At 43.8% G+C, this 16,586-nt stretch overlaps 1 protein-coding gene across 1 annotated transcript in view; it reads right to left on the bottom strand.

Annotated features, from left to right (window-relative positions):
- Positions 1-14,202, bottom strand: part of NR1D2 (nuclear receptor subfamily 1, group D, member 2) — a 19,490-nt gene extending 5,288 nt beyond the window's left edge. The window contains 7 exon segments of the mRNA XM_009888938.1: positions 705-915; positions 4,804-4,989; positions 8,544-9,160; positions 10,761-10,905; positions 11,855-11,943; positions 13,941-14,058; positions 14,060-14,202. Of these exon segments, the coding sequence (XP_009887240.1) occupies positions 705-915; positions 4,804-4,989; positions 8,544-9,160; positions 10,761-10,905; positions 11,855-11,943; positions 13,941-14,058; positions 14,060-14,149 (1,456 nt within the window). The 5' untranslated portion in view covers positions 14,150-14,202.
- Positions 14,203-16,586: the final 2,384 nt, after the last annotated feature.

Genomic DNA, 16,586 nt, shown 5'->3' with positions numbered 1-16,586 from the left:
CCAGCTACCTCTAGAGAGCTCCTTACCCAGCGAGGAGGGATTCTGCATCTTGTGTTCCAGGCATTATATGCAGAGCTAATGTGCCTAATTTGAGGCTTTAGATAATACTACAGAAGTAGGTGCTTAATCCTTCTTTGAATCTGGGCCAGGGTGTTCTGTATATCCAGGGACTGAAACAAGATACGAGGCCGGTGAAGATGTTAGTGGATTGGCAGACCTTTAGCGGTAAGAAGTCACGATGCAGATGAATAGGGCTTTCTTGCTGACATAGGCAGAGATCAAACTTGGATTTAGACTTAAGGAAGATACGCAATAGACTTCAGTGACGATACTTGGAAGTAAAAATACCACCTTATCCCAAGAGTTAGGCTGTGCAAGTCAGGAGTAATTTCACTGATGCTGTCCTGTGAAACTTAGATGAGTCAGACAAAGAGCTTCTAAACAGCCACCGGGCAGCTATGAGATGTATTTTTGCATTCTACAGAAAGCAGCAGGAAAATATAAGCCTATTGCCATATTTTTCCAAAAGGCAATATTAGAAAGAGCAGATATGTAAAAAAGTAAATTACAGGCTGCTAGTATCTTAAAACCCACTAAACTGCACTTAGATGTGAAATAACAGGGTATACATTTTACAGAAGTCTTTTAACAGAGAGCTGTATTAAAAAATTTGGCCAAGGTGTAAGTTAACTTTCTCTCCTTACCAGCAGATACCAGGACAACCGCTGTAAACAAACTCATTTCCTCATCACTAAGTTGCAGGGCATTTAGTTTCTCACTGAATTCAAACATTGAGTTGAGCAGATCACCAGCTCCCATTGAATGCAAGTCATCCACGCTGTACTTCTTTCCACTCAGGAAGGTGACGGTACGTTCCTTTGCATCAAACAAAGATGCAAACCGTACCATTAAAACCTAGTGAAAGAAAAAAAGAACAACAAAACCAGATAAATACAGGTGGATTTCTAGGGAAGCCAAAGAAAAAATTAAGCCTTTTAACATCATTCAAACTGTCTCATTAACCGCTGTACAAGCATTAGATACAGAAACCGTCAACATGCTATTGAGCTGTAAAGAACAGTGCAAGCTCTGGCCCAGTAGTCTGAGAGAAAGAAATAAGTGAAAAAATTAGCGAGTGGATGCAGGGGAGGGGCTATAGCACACGAAAGGAAGAAAAATTAAAACTGAAGCCTCAAGACAGCCTGAGCCACAAAGACAATGCCATTCATAAATACGCCAGTAGGACAACTTGCTTAAGCCACTGCACAGCCAAAGGCATACAGAGCATTAAAGAGAAATGTTTTCTTGGCCACACTTATGAGGAGCGAAATGAAGGTATTGAACCAGATTCTCGCTTGGCGTAAACTGGAGCAGCTCCGTTGAAACAGTGCTGATTTACACCACCTGATGATCTGGCCCTCTAGGCGTTCTTTGGGAAAGTACCATGCCGCATCACTGCTCCCACAGCAATGTTAATGAGCTCTGGTAGAAAGGAGCCACATGTACGGCCTTCAAAAGGATGGGGAAGCAGGGCTTGAAACGGCACCTGGTCTGTAGCTGCAGCTGGGAATACCCCTTTGGTATAAGCACCTGGGCTGGAACAGTTGACATGTGCTGAACTTACCCCTCTGGGCTGAAATTTCTCTTGTGGTTTCTCAGTCGTATTGTGAAATGTTTCCCTCTGGAATGGCTTGTAAAGTTTCATTTGCTCATGTTCAACAACCTTATTTGCATTTTCAAGGTTTAAGTTGCACACAACAGCCTTCTTATTTGGAGAAAATGAACCAACTGGCACTGGTTAAAACTTCAGACTTGCTGTAATCGCTTGGTGTGACAGTCATCTCTTCTCACTTACCCTACATAACTGCATTAATTTAAATGTTTACTACAGATAAGAGGAGAACCAGGTTTTCAGCAAAGACTAGTGCCTTCGACAAGCTTAAAAAAAGGACGGTTCAAAAAAAAAAAAAAAAGAAAATGTTTGAGAATTCAAACACCATTCATGCGCATTACATGACCTGTTCCTAAACTGCAACAGCCAAATGACATGCAGCAATCCTGATGGACGCATGAGCACTATATATTGTTCACCTTTGTCACCTAAGCTATATGTCCTTTGATGACATTAACTACCGAGTGCAGAAACCCTCCGAATACAACAAAAGGAGACAAAGGGTAGGCAGGCAAAGCTGAACTTGTGCATTAGCGGGGACCCACCAGGTACTCAACAACTCTCCAGTTCAAAATGGTATTCCCCTTACAGAACTGGGCTTTACAAACATGGACTTTAAATAATGAGCAACCACTATTAACGCCAGTACTCAAAACCGAAGCTCATGAAGCTGTGGTGATTTATACTAAGGCAAAGACCTTGCCCATAGATTTCAATGTCACCATTCCAACCAAAGGAACAGTTTAGACTACGGTGCAGCACATGATTGATTCATCCTGTTTCACTTTAAGCCAGACTCCTATTTGTGCATGTTCAGGATATACCTGATCAATTCTATCACCTGACCATAGCAATAGAAGCACACAAAGACTTCCACACAAGCAAGTGCTTGCTGACTTCCCCACCACCTGCAGATGAATTACCAAGTTCGTGAGTATGTGGAGAAATTGAGTCACTACCCCAATAGACCCAAGGAGCTTGTTAGCTCTGCCATCAACTACGTTTGGAGTGGCAGCTTGTGGAGGTGGGGGAGGACCAGCTCAAATCCAGTTGAGTTCCTTATTTTATGCTCACTGCTGTTTCTGAGCTGGCTCCCATACAAAGCCATGCAAACGCCACCACGATATACTGAGCTCCCCAGTACTCCCAGTTCTAAGAGGGCTTTTCAGCTTACATATGCGTGAAGATATATAGCTATGCTGCTTCTGCACCAATATTGTCTCCATGCATCTTCTTAGCCCCAAACTAACAAGCACTCCTCGAATACAGACTGCTGGTAAGCACAGTGCCAAGACAGCCACACACTGGTACCCAAGGGGGCCAAAACAGGCTCAGAGGCAGTACTTTCACTGAGGTTCTTCTATTAACACAAAGACGTTGGGATATCCTAGTTTAGTTACCCAGAAGACAGAAATGACATTGTATGCACCAGGCTTTCGAGATACCTTTTGCCTCAATTGCAATCGTTTCATTAATCCTGATTATTTTTTTTCCCCCCACTGCTCTGCAGCATTATTTTTTGGGGGTCTTTTTCTGTTGTTAAGATGCCACAGAGGCCTTTAACTGCAGGTACCAGCTCACTAACAGAAATCATTAATGTTTCTTATTTACAAGTGAATAGGGATAAGCATGCAGCTATACACATTATTATTAATTTCCCTGGATATAGAAACCTTCTTATCAGCAGTGCTTGTAACTGGCAAAAAGGCATAGGAATGAGGCTTGAGAAAAGCTTGAGGTGAAGAAAGGCCAAGACAAAATATTTTACTTGCAAAACACAAAGGTTTGGCTTTACGTTACAGGCACAGTTCAAGCCTGATTTTCTACCCTCCTTGAGGGCACTGGATAGTATACCACTTTGCAGAGGAAGGAACCAACATGTGTGTGTAATGTGAAGAGCAACGTAAGAGGCTGCAGCTGAAGAAGTGAAGAGACAAGCCCTTAGCTACAGTAGTTATAGATTAATATTAAAAGGTCAAGAATAAGTCTAACAGCAAAAAAATACATGACAGCAAAATGGAAGAAACAAAGAAACTGACACACTCCAGACACCGAGTCTTCCAGTATGACTTGAACCTTCCAACCCAACAATTATCCATTTTAGAACTGGGCTGTATAAATGCAGACAAAAGACCCAACACGTTACACGAGAAATGTCTTCAGTGCAGGTAAATATGAAATCCAGTATCCCTCTTTGAAAGAATAAATCAAGTGAACAAGAGCAAAAGCATCACCAACCCTGCCCTCCCAAAAAAGCACAGTAACATCGAATACTTGGGACTTCAGCTCTTCTGGTCCTCTATGTTGAAACTTCACATTTGAGTACTTGTAAAACGTATGTGTCTATTGGAGACCGCAAGAGTCCAGAAGAGCAACTAAAACCTTAAGTAAAGGTCCCCTGGTGAAGGTCACTAATTCTAAAACAGCACCAAGCTCTCTGGTATCATTCTGAATTTAACACCACTAATTCACATGTATGTCATACTTGTAAGTGGGTGAAATTAACCGTGAGGACCTGGTGGGATTAGTTTAGAATGAATCAGGCTGCAGCTGGTACACAGTATCCACACAGCTACAGCAGTACAGCTAGTTATCAGTGTTACTGCATTGGAGACAGAGGCTTCAGCAACCCCCAGGTGCCACCAAAGGCTAGCGGTAACTGATCAGGATGGATGCTCTGGCTTTGGCAGGGAGTGCAGTGGCAGAAGGAAGGACATACAGAACAATAAACACATTTGTCTACAAAACTCGTAACTCAATAGATAGCTTTCTAAACTAGCCACCCTTTCAGATGCAGTCTGCTTCTCTCCAGGCTAAGTAAAAGTAGCTATCAAAGTAACTGCTGCTATACAAAACCAAGAATCTCCTCATTAGTCTTTTATTAACGCCCAGGGAAGAGGAAAGGGTAAAAGGGCTGAGCACTTTTGAGCTACTTGGAAGAGAGACAGCTCACCACAACTTGACCAAACAGAAGCACTGGACACCATCAGCTTAAGGAAAGCTCAGAGCTAGCATCCACAGACAAGCTAGTTTTGCCTGATATAACCCAGTTCTATTTATTTTTATTCTCAATGGGGGATCAGACTGATGCACAGCTTGTCAGGTCCGCTACATACACACAGTGGTCTCACCTCAAAGGTCCCAGCCTTCAGAAGATTAACCTGGTCATGTTGGGAGAGATCTCGGAAACCCGGGATGCGCTTGGCAAATTCCACCACTTCCTTCACCGCAGGGGTAAAACTCAGGGAAAACTCTTCCCAGACTTCATGGCCAGACTTGTTTGGGTCCACGTGGGGAGTCTTACTCATTGGGCAGACCTGATGTTTACAAAACATACACAGAAAACAACTGTTAAAGATATAACTCCAGATACTGACAAATACTTAAAAGAAGCTGGTTTATTCTTCAAGAAAACTTTGCAATAATGGCGCATAGAGAAAAAGGATCAGTATTGCTCAGTCAAGTCCCAAAGCAACTGGATTTCTCTCCCTCTCTTTAAAACAAAAAAACAATAAAAAACCCATTGCGGTCCATTAACGGTCTGTTTCTAAATTTGCTGACCTTGGAAACCCATTGTTTGTAGCAAAAGACCTGAGAGAACCCAGGTTATGCTATTCTTCCCTGATGTACTCATGACTGACATCTGGATTTCTCTTACTTGTACTGCCCCTGTAATCTCACAATTAATCACGATTTCACAATTGATTGATTGTAATCTCACACTCACTACTACATTCATTCTCATATATCTTTCTTGTTTTGCAGACACCTCAAGAGATTCAGCCAAGGTGACAAACACATCAACACCAGAGCAAGGAACAGAGCCTTGGTTTCCCAAGTCACAGGTTTACACCCTCAGTACCAGGATAACCTTCCTCTCCTACACGTTTGCTTTTATTTCTATCACTGAAGGAGGACCAAGGAACTGGTATCACAATTTTGCTCAGTTGCAAGATGACAAAACGCTTTTTCATTTATACAAACATACAGTGATTTTTTTGTAGGAAAGTCTGAATCCATTGCAATGAGATCAGACTTATCAGTCAAGGCTGACTGCCAGTAAATTCCCTCTGTAAAACCCAACCAGACGCTCTGAGATACTTTCAGTTCTGCTTTCTAAAATTTACATCTTTTAATGAAGTTTAAACCTTTTAATATTCATTTCACCTGTCATCATTAAGGACAGGAATTCCTTTAAGTATGCCTCACAAGTATACTAAACAGTGTGTGTAATCCTACATAATGTCAGCAAAGCAAAGAGAAAACAGTGAAATAGATCAGTAGTTGCTCAGAGAAATGCTGCTTTTGCAGGGATCTTGAATCTGATAATTGCCTAGCAATTCTTAGTGTGGAAGGTCACAAGATCCATTATAAGGATATATTCAACAGACACACACACACGTGTGTGTGTGTGTGTGTGTGTTTGTGTGTATTTGGCAACAGCTAGGGAAAACAAGATGGAGACAGTTAAATGTACATTTCTGTATTTTTTTTTCCTCCAAATATCAGTTACTAACTGGACAGTCAGTATGCAGAAAGCTCTTCCCTTTTCCTGCCCCCCAAAAGACAAGGAATGGAAATGCAGATTTCTCATTGTGAATCACAACATCATTTGTACGTCTGAGGACAATGCCCAAATGATTACTTGTGGGATACAAGAAGACCTTCTCTGCAAACTAAAAATCATAAAAAATTTTGGCAAAACGAAAGGTCTGGGCACACAGCAGCACAGCAGACACTAACCACTGCTCTGTTCATAATATTGCAATGGTTTAACGCAGGTATTATTAAAAATTCAGTACTCTGAAGATAAAGACTGTCTGGTTCAGCACGCCATTCTGATTTGGACACCGCAACGTCTCATCCTATGATGGTTTACCCTAACCCTCCAGGCACTCGGTCCCAAGGGGAAACTGCCACTTCCTCCCCGACCCTGTATATTATGCCTAAGCTGTTTTGAGAGACCTCTGCCCAAGACTCATAGAATCACAGAAAATCTCAAGTTGGAAGTGGTCCATAAGGATCATTGAGTCTAACTCCCTGCTCCTCGCAGGGCTACCTAAAAGTAAACCATATGACTAAGAGTCACCCAGACACTCCCCAAACTCTGACAGGGTTCCTATGGGAGCAGTTGCCAGCTTGTACAGTCACTCGCAGAGGAACCTCTTCAGGAATGACCTGTTCTGCTTTTCTGGCTGGAGGGGTATTGAGTAAAAAACCAAACCCCTGAACATCTGTCTCCATACTGCTTCAGAGCCTAATTACACTCCCTCACTGCTACTGACTCATTTTGGTCAGATCCACTGTCATTGAGTTTTCTGTTTTTTTCATGTCAGGGATGGGCGGGGGGGGTGTGGGGGCTGCAGTGCTCTGTTGGATTCGGTTTTCTTTCCTCATCATCAGCTGTGTTAAACCTCCCTGCAGCTGCTATGCACAGGTCACACAGACTGGTTGGGCTTCTGCAGGCTGCGCCACTCCCTGCCTGCCCATACTGACAGGTTTAATCTCTGCTTCTCAGGAGTGCCAAGAATGCCGTTGCAGTGACTCCACATACTTTCCCTGCAAGGAAGAAAGGTTGGGAATGATTATTGCTTGCCATGGTGCAGTGCCCAGAGTCTGCAATTAAGGTCAGAGCCTGCTAGGGATGTCACGGTCCACATACACTGGAGCCAAAGAAGAAAAAAAAAAACAAACAAAGAAAAAAAAATTTTTTTAAATACAGTATCAAAACAAACAGCCTTCACTGTGTGGAGACTTTCAGAGGCCTTCAAGAACCTGCAAAGAATCTTTACAAACTAGGAGGAAGACAAACACCGGCAGCTCGAGTACTTCAGAAAGGTCAGGGGCTCGTGCTTCTCAACAGGAGCACAGGATGAGAACGAGGATGTTATGTTCTCTCATCCCAGGCGGTTCCAGTGATAAAGAGAAGGACAATCTATTTTAAGGGGCTTACAGAACTAGTTGCCTGAATGGCAGAGAAACAGCAGGTGCAAGGCAAACGGGGGGGACCTGTTAAGGAAAGGAAAAAAAAAAACACAAACCCATATGCAAGAAAACAGGAAGCATCCTTGTTAAAAATTCAGTGAGAAAATGCTCTAGCAAAGTCATCTAAGGTACCCAGAAGTGTGTTAAGAGCCTCACTTGTGTGAGTACTACAGAAAAGACCCTGAACTTCTCTCAAGTGGTTTAGCTGTGCATCTTCCTCCTGCCTCTGTTCAGACCTGAAGATGTTCTAGGGGAGAAGGATGCATGGCCTGTGGGTCCCATTGAGCCTGTATTTTACACTGCCTGTAACAGAATTAGCTTATCCCCATTAAAACAAAACAATCCCCCCCCTCCAAAAAAACCAACCCAGCCTACCCAGCAAGAGAGATTTTACAACACGCTAGCAAGGTGTGCAGACTGGCTTAAAATCCTAGGCCCGAGCTTTCACCCCAGAAATTTGCTCTGAATACCTTCAAGAAAAATACAACACATCTGACAGTGTAGATTATTTTAAAGTGATGTCTTCAAGAAGATTGAGTGAAGACGGGAATCTATAAACTCCTAACATCTATTTTCATTTTTAAGTCAAGCCAGTTAAGAAACCCATGAGTTTTCTTCAACCAGTGCTCTTTGACATTAGTCTACTTTCAGTTTGCTAAAAACCGAGTCAAGAAACCCCATCAACTTGTACGATTTCAAATCCTCCACACAACTTGAGCCATTATTCTCCTCCATCACCATTTGTGCCACCAAACTTGTGTCGCTATTGTAAGTTTCAGCAGTTGTGCCTATTGTGCGCAGCTTCACTGACTAAAGAGGCCCACCTGCATCACCCCCATCACTAAGCCCTTCACCAAGTCAAATCAAACAATTGATATCAATATACCAGATGCATTCTTCCTCCAGTGCTGCAAGAGTAAGCGGTATTCTTGTTTGGAGAAAAGCCATCTTCTGGGATCCTATCACACAGTCGCTGAGTATAACCACTGGTGAAGTTCATACAGTGGCCGTTTGTGAAACACATGGCGTGCCCACTTGGGTAATGCATTGCGCTTCTCCCTTTATACTGTCCACCGAGGTGCTGCTCACTTTCAGGGTATTGAGGGCCACCAAGCCCACTAACACAGTGCTCGCTGCTCAAGATGTACTGCTCAGTGTTCTTTGACACTCTCTCCCCACTCTGGGACTGCATCATCTCTGCTGGGTTTTGGGACTGTTCTTGGTTGTACATGAAAGTGTCTTTGTGGGCCCTAGTGACCATACCAATCACTTCTTCCTTAGCCATGTCAGCACTAGGAGTGGGAGAAGGGCTTTTTATGGTTTCCCGCTCTTGTTTGGGCTTGGACGAAAGGTCTTCTTGAGGTGCTTGATCTTGATGTTCTGTTAATGCTTCATTGGGTAAGTGACCGCTGAACTGACTGTTCATCATGGTTTTCATGGCACTCTGCATTTCAATCAGCATCCTCTGTTTTTCACGTTTGGGAATACGGCCAAATCGAACAGCTACCAAGGCAGAGAAACCAAAAGTGGTGGGAAGGAGATTAAAAAAAAAAAAAAAAAAAAAAGTCAATCCTGAAAGTGTTAGCATGCACACACACAGAATACACAACCCAACCAAAAATCTTGCCTTTTAAGGGAAGACTTTAACTGCTCTCACCAACACTACAACAGGAGCATTAACCACTGAAGTCAAGGAGCTTCCTGGGCATAGGACAGGCATGAGATACGAAATGTGTGCTGTTTACATACAGAGAGAAGGCAACTCTAAAGCACACAATCTCTAAAGCCTTTTCCCCTTTTGCTACGAACCTGGCTATGGACTATGCACACAGTTGTGTTAATTAATTAAGTGTCAGGCTGTAAGATTGGATCAATTAAATCAGTATAACTTTGTGAGCTGGCAATTAGCTGAATTTAAACACAGTTCGTATCATATTTGAATACAAGTCCTACAAGACAGCTCCTCATGGACCAATTATACAACTCGCCAAAACAGTTAAGAGAATCAATGCTGAATGAAGCTTACCTTGGCAAAAATTCCTGATAACTTTGCTTTGACAAGGACATTTTCTGCTGGCAAGGGGATGGGCATCATTGGGGCTGCAGCACTTTTGACCCTGTCCTAGAGAATCTACAACTGCCTTTACCATCCTGTCCAACCACAGCCTTACAAGGGCTTATAACCAGTTTCGACTGATGTAATTATGTTCATGCAGTAGTCCATCATTAATGTAACTAAATCTCTTTCATTAAAGCAGGTGCAACCTTACGCACAAACAAGCGCCTAGGGGATGAAATAACTCCTATGCACGACAAGAACTCAGAACAATTATTTGAAATAAGTTTTAACACTCCACCCACTAAATTATTAACAGCCCAAGATTCCTAGTTCTTGTGAAATAAACACCCAGAGAAAATTAAAAAGTGAAACAGAAGGAAGAGTTCTGGTTCACGACAGTGTGTAAATTGCAGCAGACTAATGAACTACAATTTCGGCATTAAATTTTAAAAAAGTCACAAGGAGTTGATAGCCAACAAGGTGGTCACAGACACAGCTCAACATTACCCTTTCCTCCTTGCCTTCCCCCTCCCTCCAAGAAAAGAAAGAAAAAGAAAAAAAAAAGAAGGGCAGATATATGCTCATGTCATGCACCCAAGCCTAAGTCTTCAGGCTCTATAAATAATTACTCTAAGGCTATCAGTTTGGACAAAATTCCCTTTTGTTGAAAAAGCAACAGTAACAAATAAAAAAAAAAATGAAAAAAGTCTTGTTCAGACACAGGCAGGATACAGCTACAAATATTAACTCATTAAAACAAAAATCAAGACTCTTGTTACAACCATCCCCCTAACAGACCACTGCAGCACATCCCGCTGTATTAGCCTCCAGAGATGGGAGGACAGCTCTGCGGCCAGTATTAAGTTACCAGTTCAGGAGAGTCACAGAGCGAGAAGGTAAGCTGATCTAAATGCTCTCGGACAGGGAACCTGTCCCTGACAATAGGGCTGGATGTGTGTTCTGCCGATAAGGCTCTTAGCAGTCAATTTTGAGGTGGGCAGCAGATTCCCTCTCAGAGGACCACTGCTCAGTAGAGGAACATACCATCTCTTGACATCCCAACAGACAGGCATTTTTTGAAACGACACTGCTGGCATCTGTTCCTATTCATTCTCATTATAGAGCAGTTGTTATTCTTCAAGCACTTCTTATACTGGATGTTTTGCTGAATGCTTCTTCTGAAAAAACCCTGTAAACAAACAAACAACCCCCACAACTATTATTACAGCACATGTCAAATCCTCCTGCCAAGATTCACCTCTCCGCAGCACCAAAAACCTCACTGTATCTCATCAGCTGCTTCAGAGCCATCAGCCCCAAGTGATTTTAAAGAACTTGCTATTCTTCATGACTTACTTCCCCTTCACGTGTGATCTGCGCATAACGCAAACTAGTTACGATTTCTAACTATAGAGGATGCTAAGGTGTTCCCTGCATAGTCAGCACCTAAGAGCAAAATATCTCCAGTATTACCTCTATCACTGTACTGACCGTTTATAAGATATGCCCTCAATCTCCTATGACATCAAGTGCAAAGGTGAAAGTCAAAAACGGATCTCTTGACTTCAACCTCCATAGTTTGGCACCAAAACCATCCTGTTGTACCATATGACCTTCAAAGGTGGTTCTTTCACATAACACTGAAGGTGATAAACTCCTTCACAGAATGTAAAATTTGCAGTGTTACAATACCAGAAAATACAGATCTACTGATGTGCGAACATGCAAGCACACAGTTCAGGCTTTCCCCGTGTTAAAGAATTGCTTTTCCAAAGCTGTTTTGTTCTGTGTCCCAGCCCAGGTGACAACTCACACCCACTATCTCTTAATGCAATTAACATTCACATGTCTTGCGTGACATGGTCCTTACCACCTCTGTCTCCAGTTGTTCTTCTCTGCCCTGCACTCCAGGTCAGGCAGGATTGGACAAGGGGCGAGAACAGAAAATACTGCAGGGTTTGGAAAATGTTGTGTATTGCTAAGTGGTTTGCCTTTTCTTACAACTTATACTCTGTCTGAAATTTATCAGATTTTATTTTTAACAGAGAAGCAGTTTTTTCAGCAGTATCGCCCCTTTTCCCTTGTGGGGAGAACTAGAACATTCCACCAGCAGGTAGATAAGCGGAAATATAGCTCACCTTGCAGCCCTCACAGGCATGAACACCGTAATGAAATCCTGAAGCAACATCTCCACAGACTTTGCAAAGAAGAACCATGCCATTAAATTCTAGAATCAGAACAGAGAAGTCAAGGATACATGTTTCCACCTTTTAAAACCTGCACTAAAAAGCGAAATATGTCAGGTCAGTTCAGTACACAAAAAAAAATACAGCAGAGGAACAGACAACAAGAATGTACTAAACCCCTGAATAGTTGAGAAGGTACCAGTGCAAGGGAGGGGGGTGGGAAAAAAAAAAAAAAGAAAAAAAAAAAGTCAAACATGAAGCACTCAACAGAATAGGGAGAAAGCACGTATTCACTGGACTTTCAGTCACAGTAGCATTGTACTCGACTGTAGAAACAGAAAGTCTGCTTACATTTACACACTTTTAGAAAGACCATTTAGTTAACTATGCCACAAAAGTTTAGGCTCAATCTGTTTTTCCATCAGGACAAGTAAACCCATATAAAGGCTACAGGTTCCCCAACAGAGAATAAACATCTTTTCTTAAAAACAGAAATATTAAAGGACATTTAATTTTATTATATATTGTAAACAAGCCATACACTCTACCTATTTGATAATAATTTAGGACTGGTAACTCAGCCACATCTACATATGTAAAGACTACTTATTTGAGCACATATCCAGATTGGCATGCTTGCACGCTCAAACTTGAAAGTACCTTCTCAGCCCTGTAAATATGCTCATGGTTTAGGTTTTTAAGTTTTTCCCCCACCTATTTTATTTCAGCTCATCAATAAAGACTTTTTGCAAGTCTTAAGTGCTGATCTAACATTGGTTTCACTGAAGCCAATGGGAATTTTACCAGGGACTTCAGTTACCACAAAGTTACCTTAACAGTGAGCAAGAAAGACAGCTGGAAATACTCCCACAGAACCATATTCTACCAGAAAAGTAACGTATTTGACATTTGGGTTTCATTTATAAAGAGGAACTAAAACTTTTTTTTTTTTTAAGGTTTTGAAAAAGAACCAAATCACAAAATTTCTGGGTTGTTTGTTTTGTTTTGTTTTTTCCTATAAACAGAGCTAGTACTGAGCTAAAAGTGTTATCTATCTATCCATCTAAACAGTTTACATCAGGTTTCATCCTCAGGAACCTCTGCACTGATACCAAAAACCTAGCAGATTTTTAAGAGGAAGTAAAGGTTCTTACTAAGAACTTAGGGTAGAGACACTTAAAAGTTGTTGTTTTTTTCCTTTTTTATTTTAAAGGTAGAACTGTTAGATACTTATTCTAGCTTCTTAACAATTCAAATTGATAAAACAATTCTGCCAACAAAAGAATTCAGCCTTCAAAAGACCAGTCTAAATTCCAGCTGAGTGTTTGTTGAAGCACTCATTCCAGTACTCAGTTTGATACCTGCCCTTCCAAAACTGCTCAAATATAGTTCTTCATCGCTGATCTTCTCTGATTACAAAAAAAAAAAGTGGGAAACAAATAGCTGGAGCTAGATTGTTAAATACATTTTAACAGGCTATCCTTTAGTTCCAGCTTATGAGTACTTTGGTTTTTACATCCACAAATTAAGACGTGCAATAAAAAAAGACAAAGGTCCCAGATACAGCTATGTAAACATCATAGAAAGTTTTGGTAATTTACCGTTCCTCAAAGAAATGTGGGGGGAGGGAAGGTGAAAGGGCAGGGGCAGGGAGTATGAAAAAACAGAGAAACTAGATTTGCAAGACAGCTCCATAAATACTCCTGAAGGCAATTTCTGATTACTGTTACCGTTACTTCACTGCATCTTTTTATACAAGCATTTGATTTTTATTAAGATCAGTTTTCACTAGTGAAAATCTGAAATAAAGCTGGACTGTATTTATGGACCGTTTGAAGTTAGCAGCAATAGGACCTCCATCTATCAGCATCTGTATGGCAATACCGTATGTATTAACATACATATCACGCAAAAAGATAAAAATGGAGGCTTTGCTATGCGCCTTCAAAGGAAGCCACACAGAAAACCTGGTTGTAACATATGCCGTTGGAATATACAAGGGAAAAACGGTGGTTTCGGGAACCAGCACCAAACATACTTGTGACTCCATTATGGCCTTTTGTCAAACCAGCGACACTCGACTGGTTTGTTTTAATAGTCTCCTCGAGCCGATCGCTCTTGGGTGCCCCGTCAGAGCCCTCGCTGCTCCGACCATTGCAGCCGCTTTCCGAGGAGGAGCTGTTCGGAGAAGATGGTACAGGCGATGAGGACGACTGGAAACCGCTGTCTGAGCTCTCGCTGTGACATGAGGCTGGGCTAGATGCCGAGCTTGAAGAGCTGATGTAAGCTATCACACCCCCTAAGGCAAGAAAAAAAAAAAAGGGGGGGGGAGGGGGGAAAAAAGGCGGCATGTAGTGACATAACAAGCAGACATGCACCGCTGCCATGTGAGCCACGCCATGACCCAGCACCGCCAGACCCAGCCATCACGTGTTCCTGGGCGCACTCCTTTCCCTCCCTCCCTCGAGCTCACTTCTCTCCATCCGTTTCCAACAGCTGACCTCCCAATCCACCCCATCCCCTTCTCCCGTCTTATCAGCCCACTCCAATCCAGGTCGCAACAAAACGGCAGAGCCAAAAGGCGAAGGAACAAGCCATGGTGCTGGCAGGACGGGGCAGTGGGGAGAGGGCATGGGGTGGCCCAGGGAGGGCTTCCCCGGCCACCCTCAGAGCGGAGCTCGTCTGGAGCCACAGCAAAGACGGGATCTTACAGTGCTGTGGAGCCAGAATGCAAACAAGCTAGGTTAGGGACAGAAATAGGGCAGAGAGAAAGACTTCACGCAGGCTGCGTGCCAGAGGCACAGAAAGGGAAGGGCTGGGAGGTGCTCGTGGTGCAGAAGGGACGGGGGCAAGGGGAAAAAACAGCGCTGCAGCCCGGTGAGCCTACTGAACGCCATTTGCCCGACTGCGAGCCTTTGCAGCGTTTCTAGCAGCAGCTAAACTCCGACTGCCAGGCTGCTGTTTGCAAACAGCCTCTGTCCTGCCGCATCTTGCAATCTGACACACTTGAGAATCCCTCAGATGAAACAGCTTTTTGTCCTCAGGCAGACCTGGGAGCAGTTCTGGCTTTTCACAGGCTCCTTTTTCTTGCTTGTAAGCAAGAGAGATTGTTTTCACTTCATTCAAGTTGGTCTCCAAGACTCCACATTTCAAGAGTCAATACAAAAAAACATTTGATATTTCACATAAAAATTCCAACAGCGAAAGCCACGCAACTGTTTAAATAAATTAGCATCTTCTGGTTTATGCCTGTATTGCTCTGCAGAGTCTCTTCACAGACGACTCGGGACATAGCAGTAAGGAAGTCCACACACCAAAGAATTAAAAACTTTAAAACGGCCACGCGCTGGCTTCCTTCGGAGGACAAAAGCATTCATGTCTACAGTCCTCGATCGACCAAGTTGGCATGGCAGGTCAGGGCTGCAGCCCCTTACATCAGCCATCACCTCCTCACAGATAAAGGCAGTGGTGTTATACAACCCTGGAAATATGACTGCTTGCAGGTAGAAATTCTGACTTACAAATTTTCATTACTATTATCAGCTATAACGGTCCTCTTAGCATTTCTGCGCCAGCTTTACTGGCCCGTTTCCTCTTCGACATTTAAGTTTTTCCTACCAAGGAAACCACCAGCAGCACCCTGAGGAGCGTGCAGCCGAGGAACCCCTGGCAGAGCCGCCCCTGAGCAGAAGTCAGACCAAGCGGTCGTGCGACACGTGCGCTACGCACAGACTGCTGCTCACGTTCCTGGACACCGGTGCCCCTACGCCCCACCACAGTGGTCGTTCACGCAGAGGTTTTTTTGTTTTGTTTTTAAAGAAGTCCTCCACGCAGCATAGCACACGTTCAGGATGAGGTTTTTGAGAGAAAGGAGGATTTCGATGGACACACGGGTCCCGCAATGGCATGAGGAAACGACACTGTCAAACACACGTGCTCGTGTGAGATGCCACCTATTTGACAAAGGTCCTGCTGTCCCCTGGCGCCGCACGCGCCTCCGCCAGGTGCCAGGTCAAAGCTCACAGTCCACCTGGTCCAAGGGAGGTACCAAGTTCCTCAGCAGGCGCCATCCTTATCTGCAAGGGGCAGAGCCGGGCACGCCAACACGGCCCCTGCAGGGAACTCCTTGTTTCTCCAACCCCCCCACCTCGCCCCACTGCCATTAAACCCTGCCTCATCAAGAGAGATGCTCTTTTCCCTCAAGGGTAACACCAATGTCATCGCAGAGCATGGAAAGAGTATGTCTGGGAGAGAGGGGGGGGTCACCCCTTGTCCTCGGAAAGCCTGGAGGAGCCTCGGATAGCCAGGCTTCTCCTGCACCCCAGACACGGTGGCGGTCTGGTCTATGTCACACTGTCAAGATTCCTAATATTTCTGTTATTTTAGAAGTCAGGTTTCCCTACGAAGCCTATTTGTGTTCAGGCAGCTGTTAAAAGTTGAATCTCATACACAGCACAGGGTGACAACTCGAAACAAAGAGCACCGGCACTGGCGTGCACCCCATCCTCCCCCGGGACCCCGCCAGAAGGGACCGGTGGATAAGGCATCCCCGGGCCCACGAACTGATGGGGGTCGGGAGGGGCTTCGCTTGGGGCTGAAGGGTGGTAAAACGCGCCCTTTTGGCTCCCCCGGAGCCGCGCCGCTGCGGGGGCACCAGAGGCACCTCACGAGGGTCGACCCGGCG

The sequence above is a fragment of the Charadrius vociferus genome, unplaced genomic scaffold (genome assembly GCF_000708025.1).
Source record: "Charadrius vociferus isolate BGI_N301 unplaced genomic scaffold, ASM70802v2 scaffold217, whole genome shotgun sequence".
NCBI classification, from domain to species: domain Eukaryota; kingdom Metazoa; phylum Chordata; class Aves; order Charadriiformes; family Charadriidae; genus Charadrius; species Charadrius vociferus.
The sequence above is the reverse complement of the archived record's forward strand: the minus strand, read 5'-3'. Positions and strand labels throughout refer to the sequence as shown.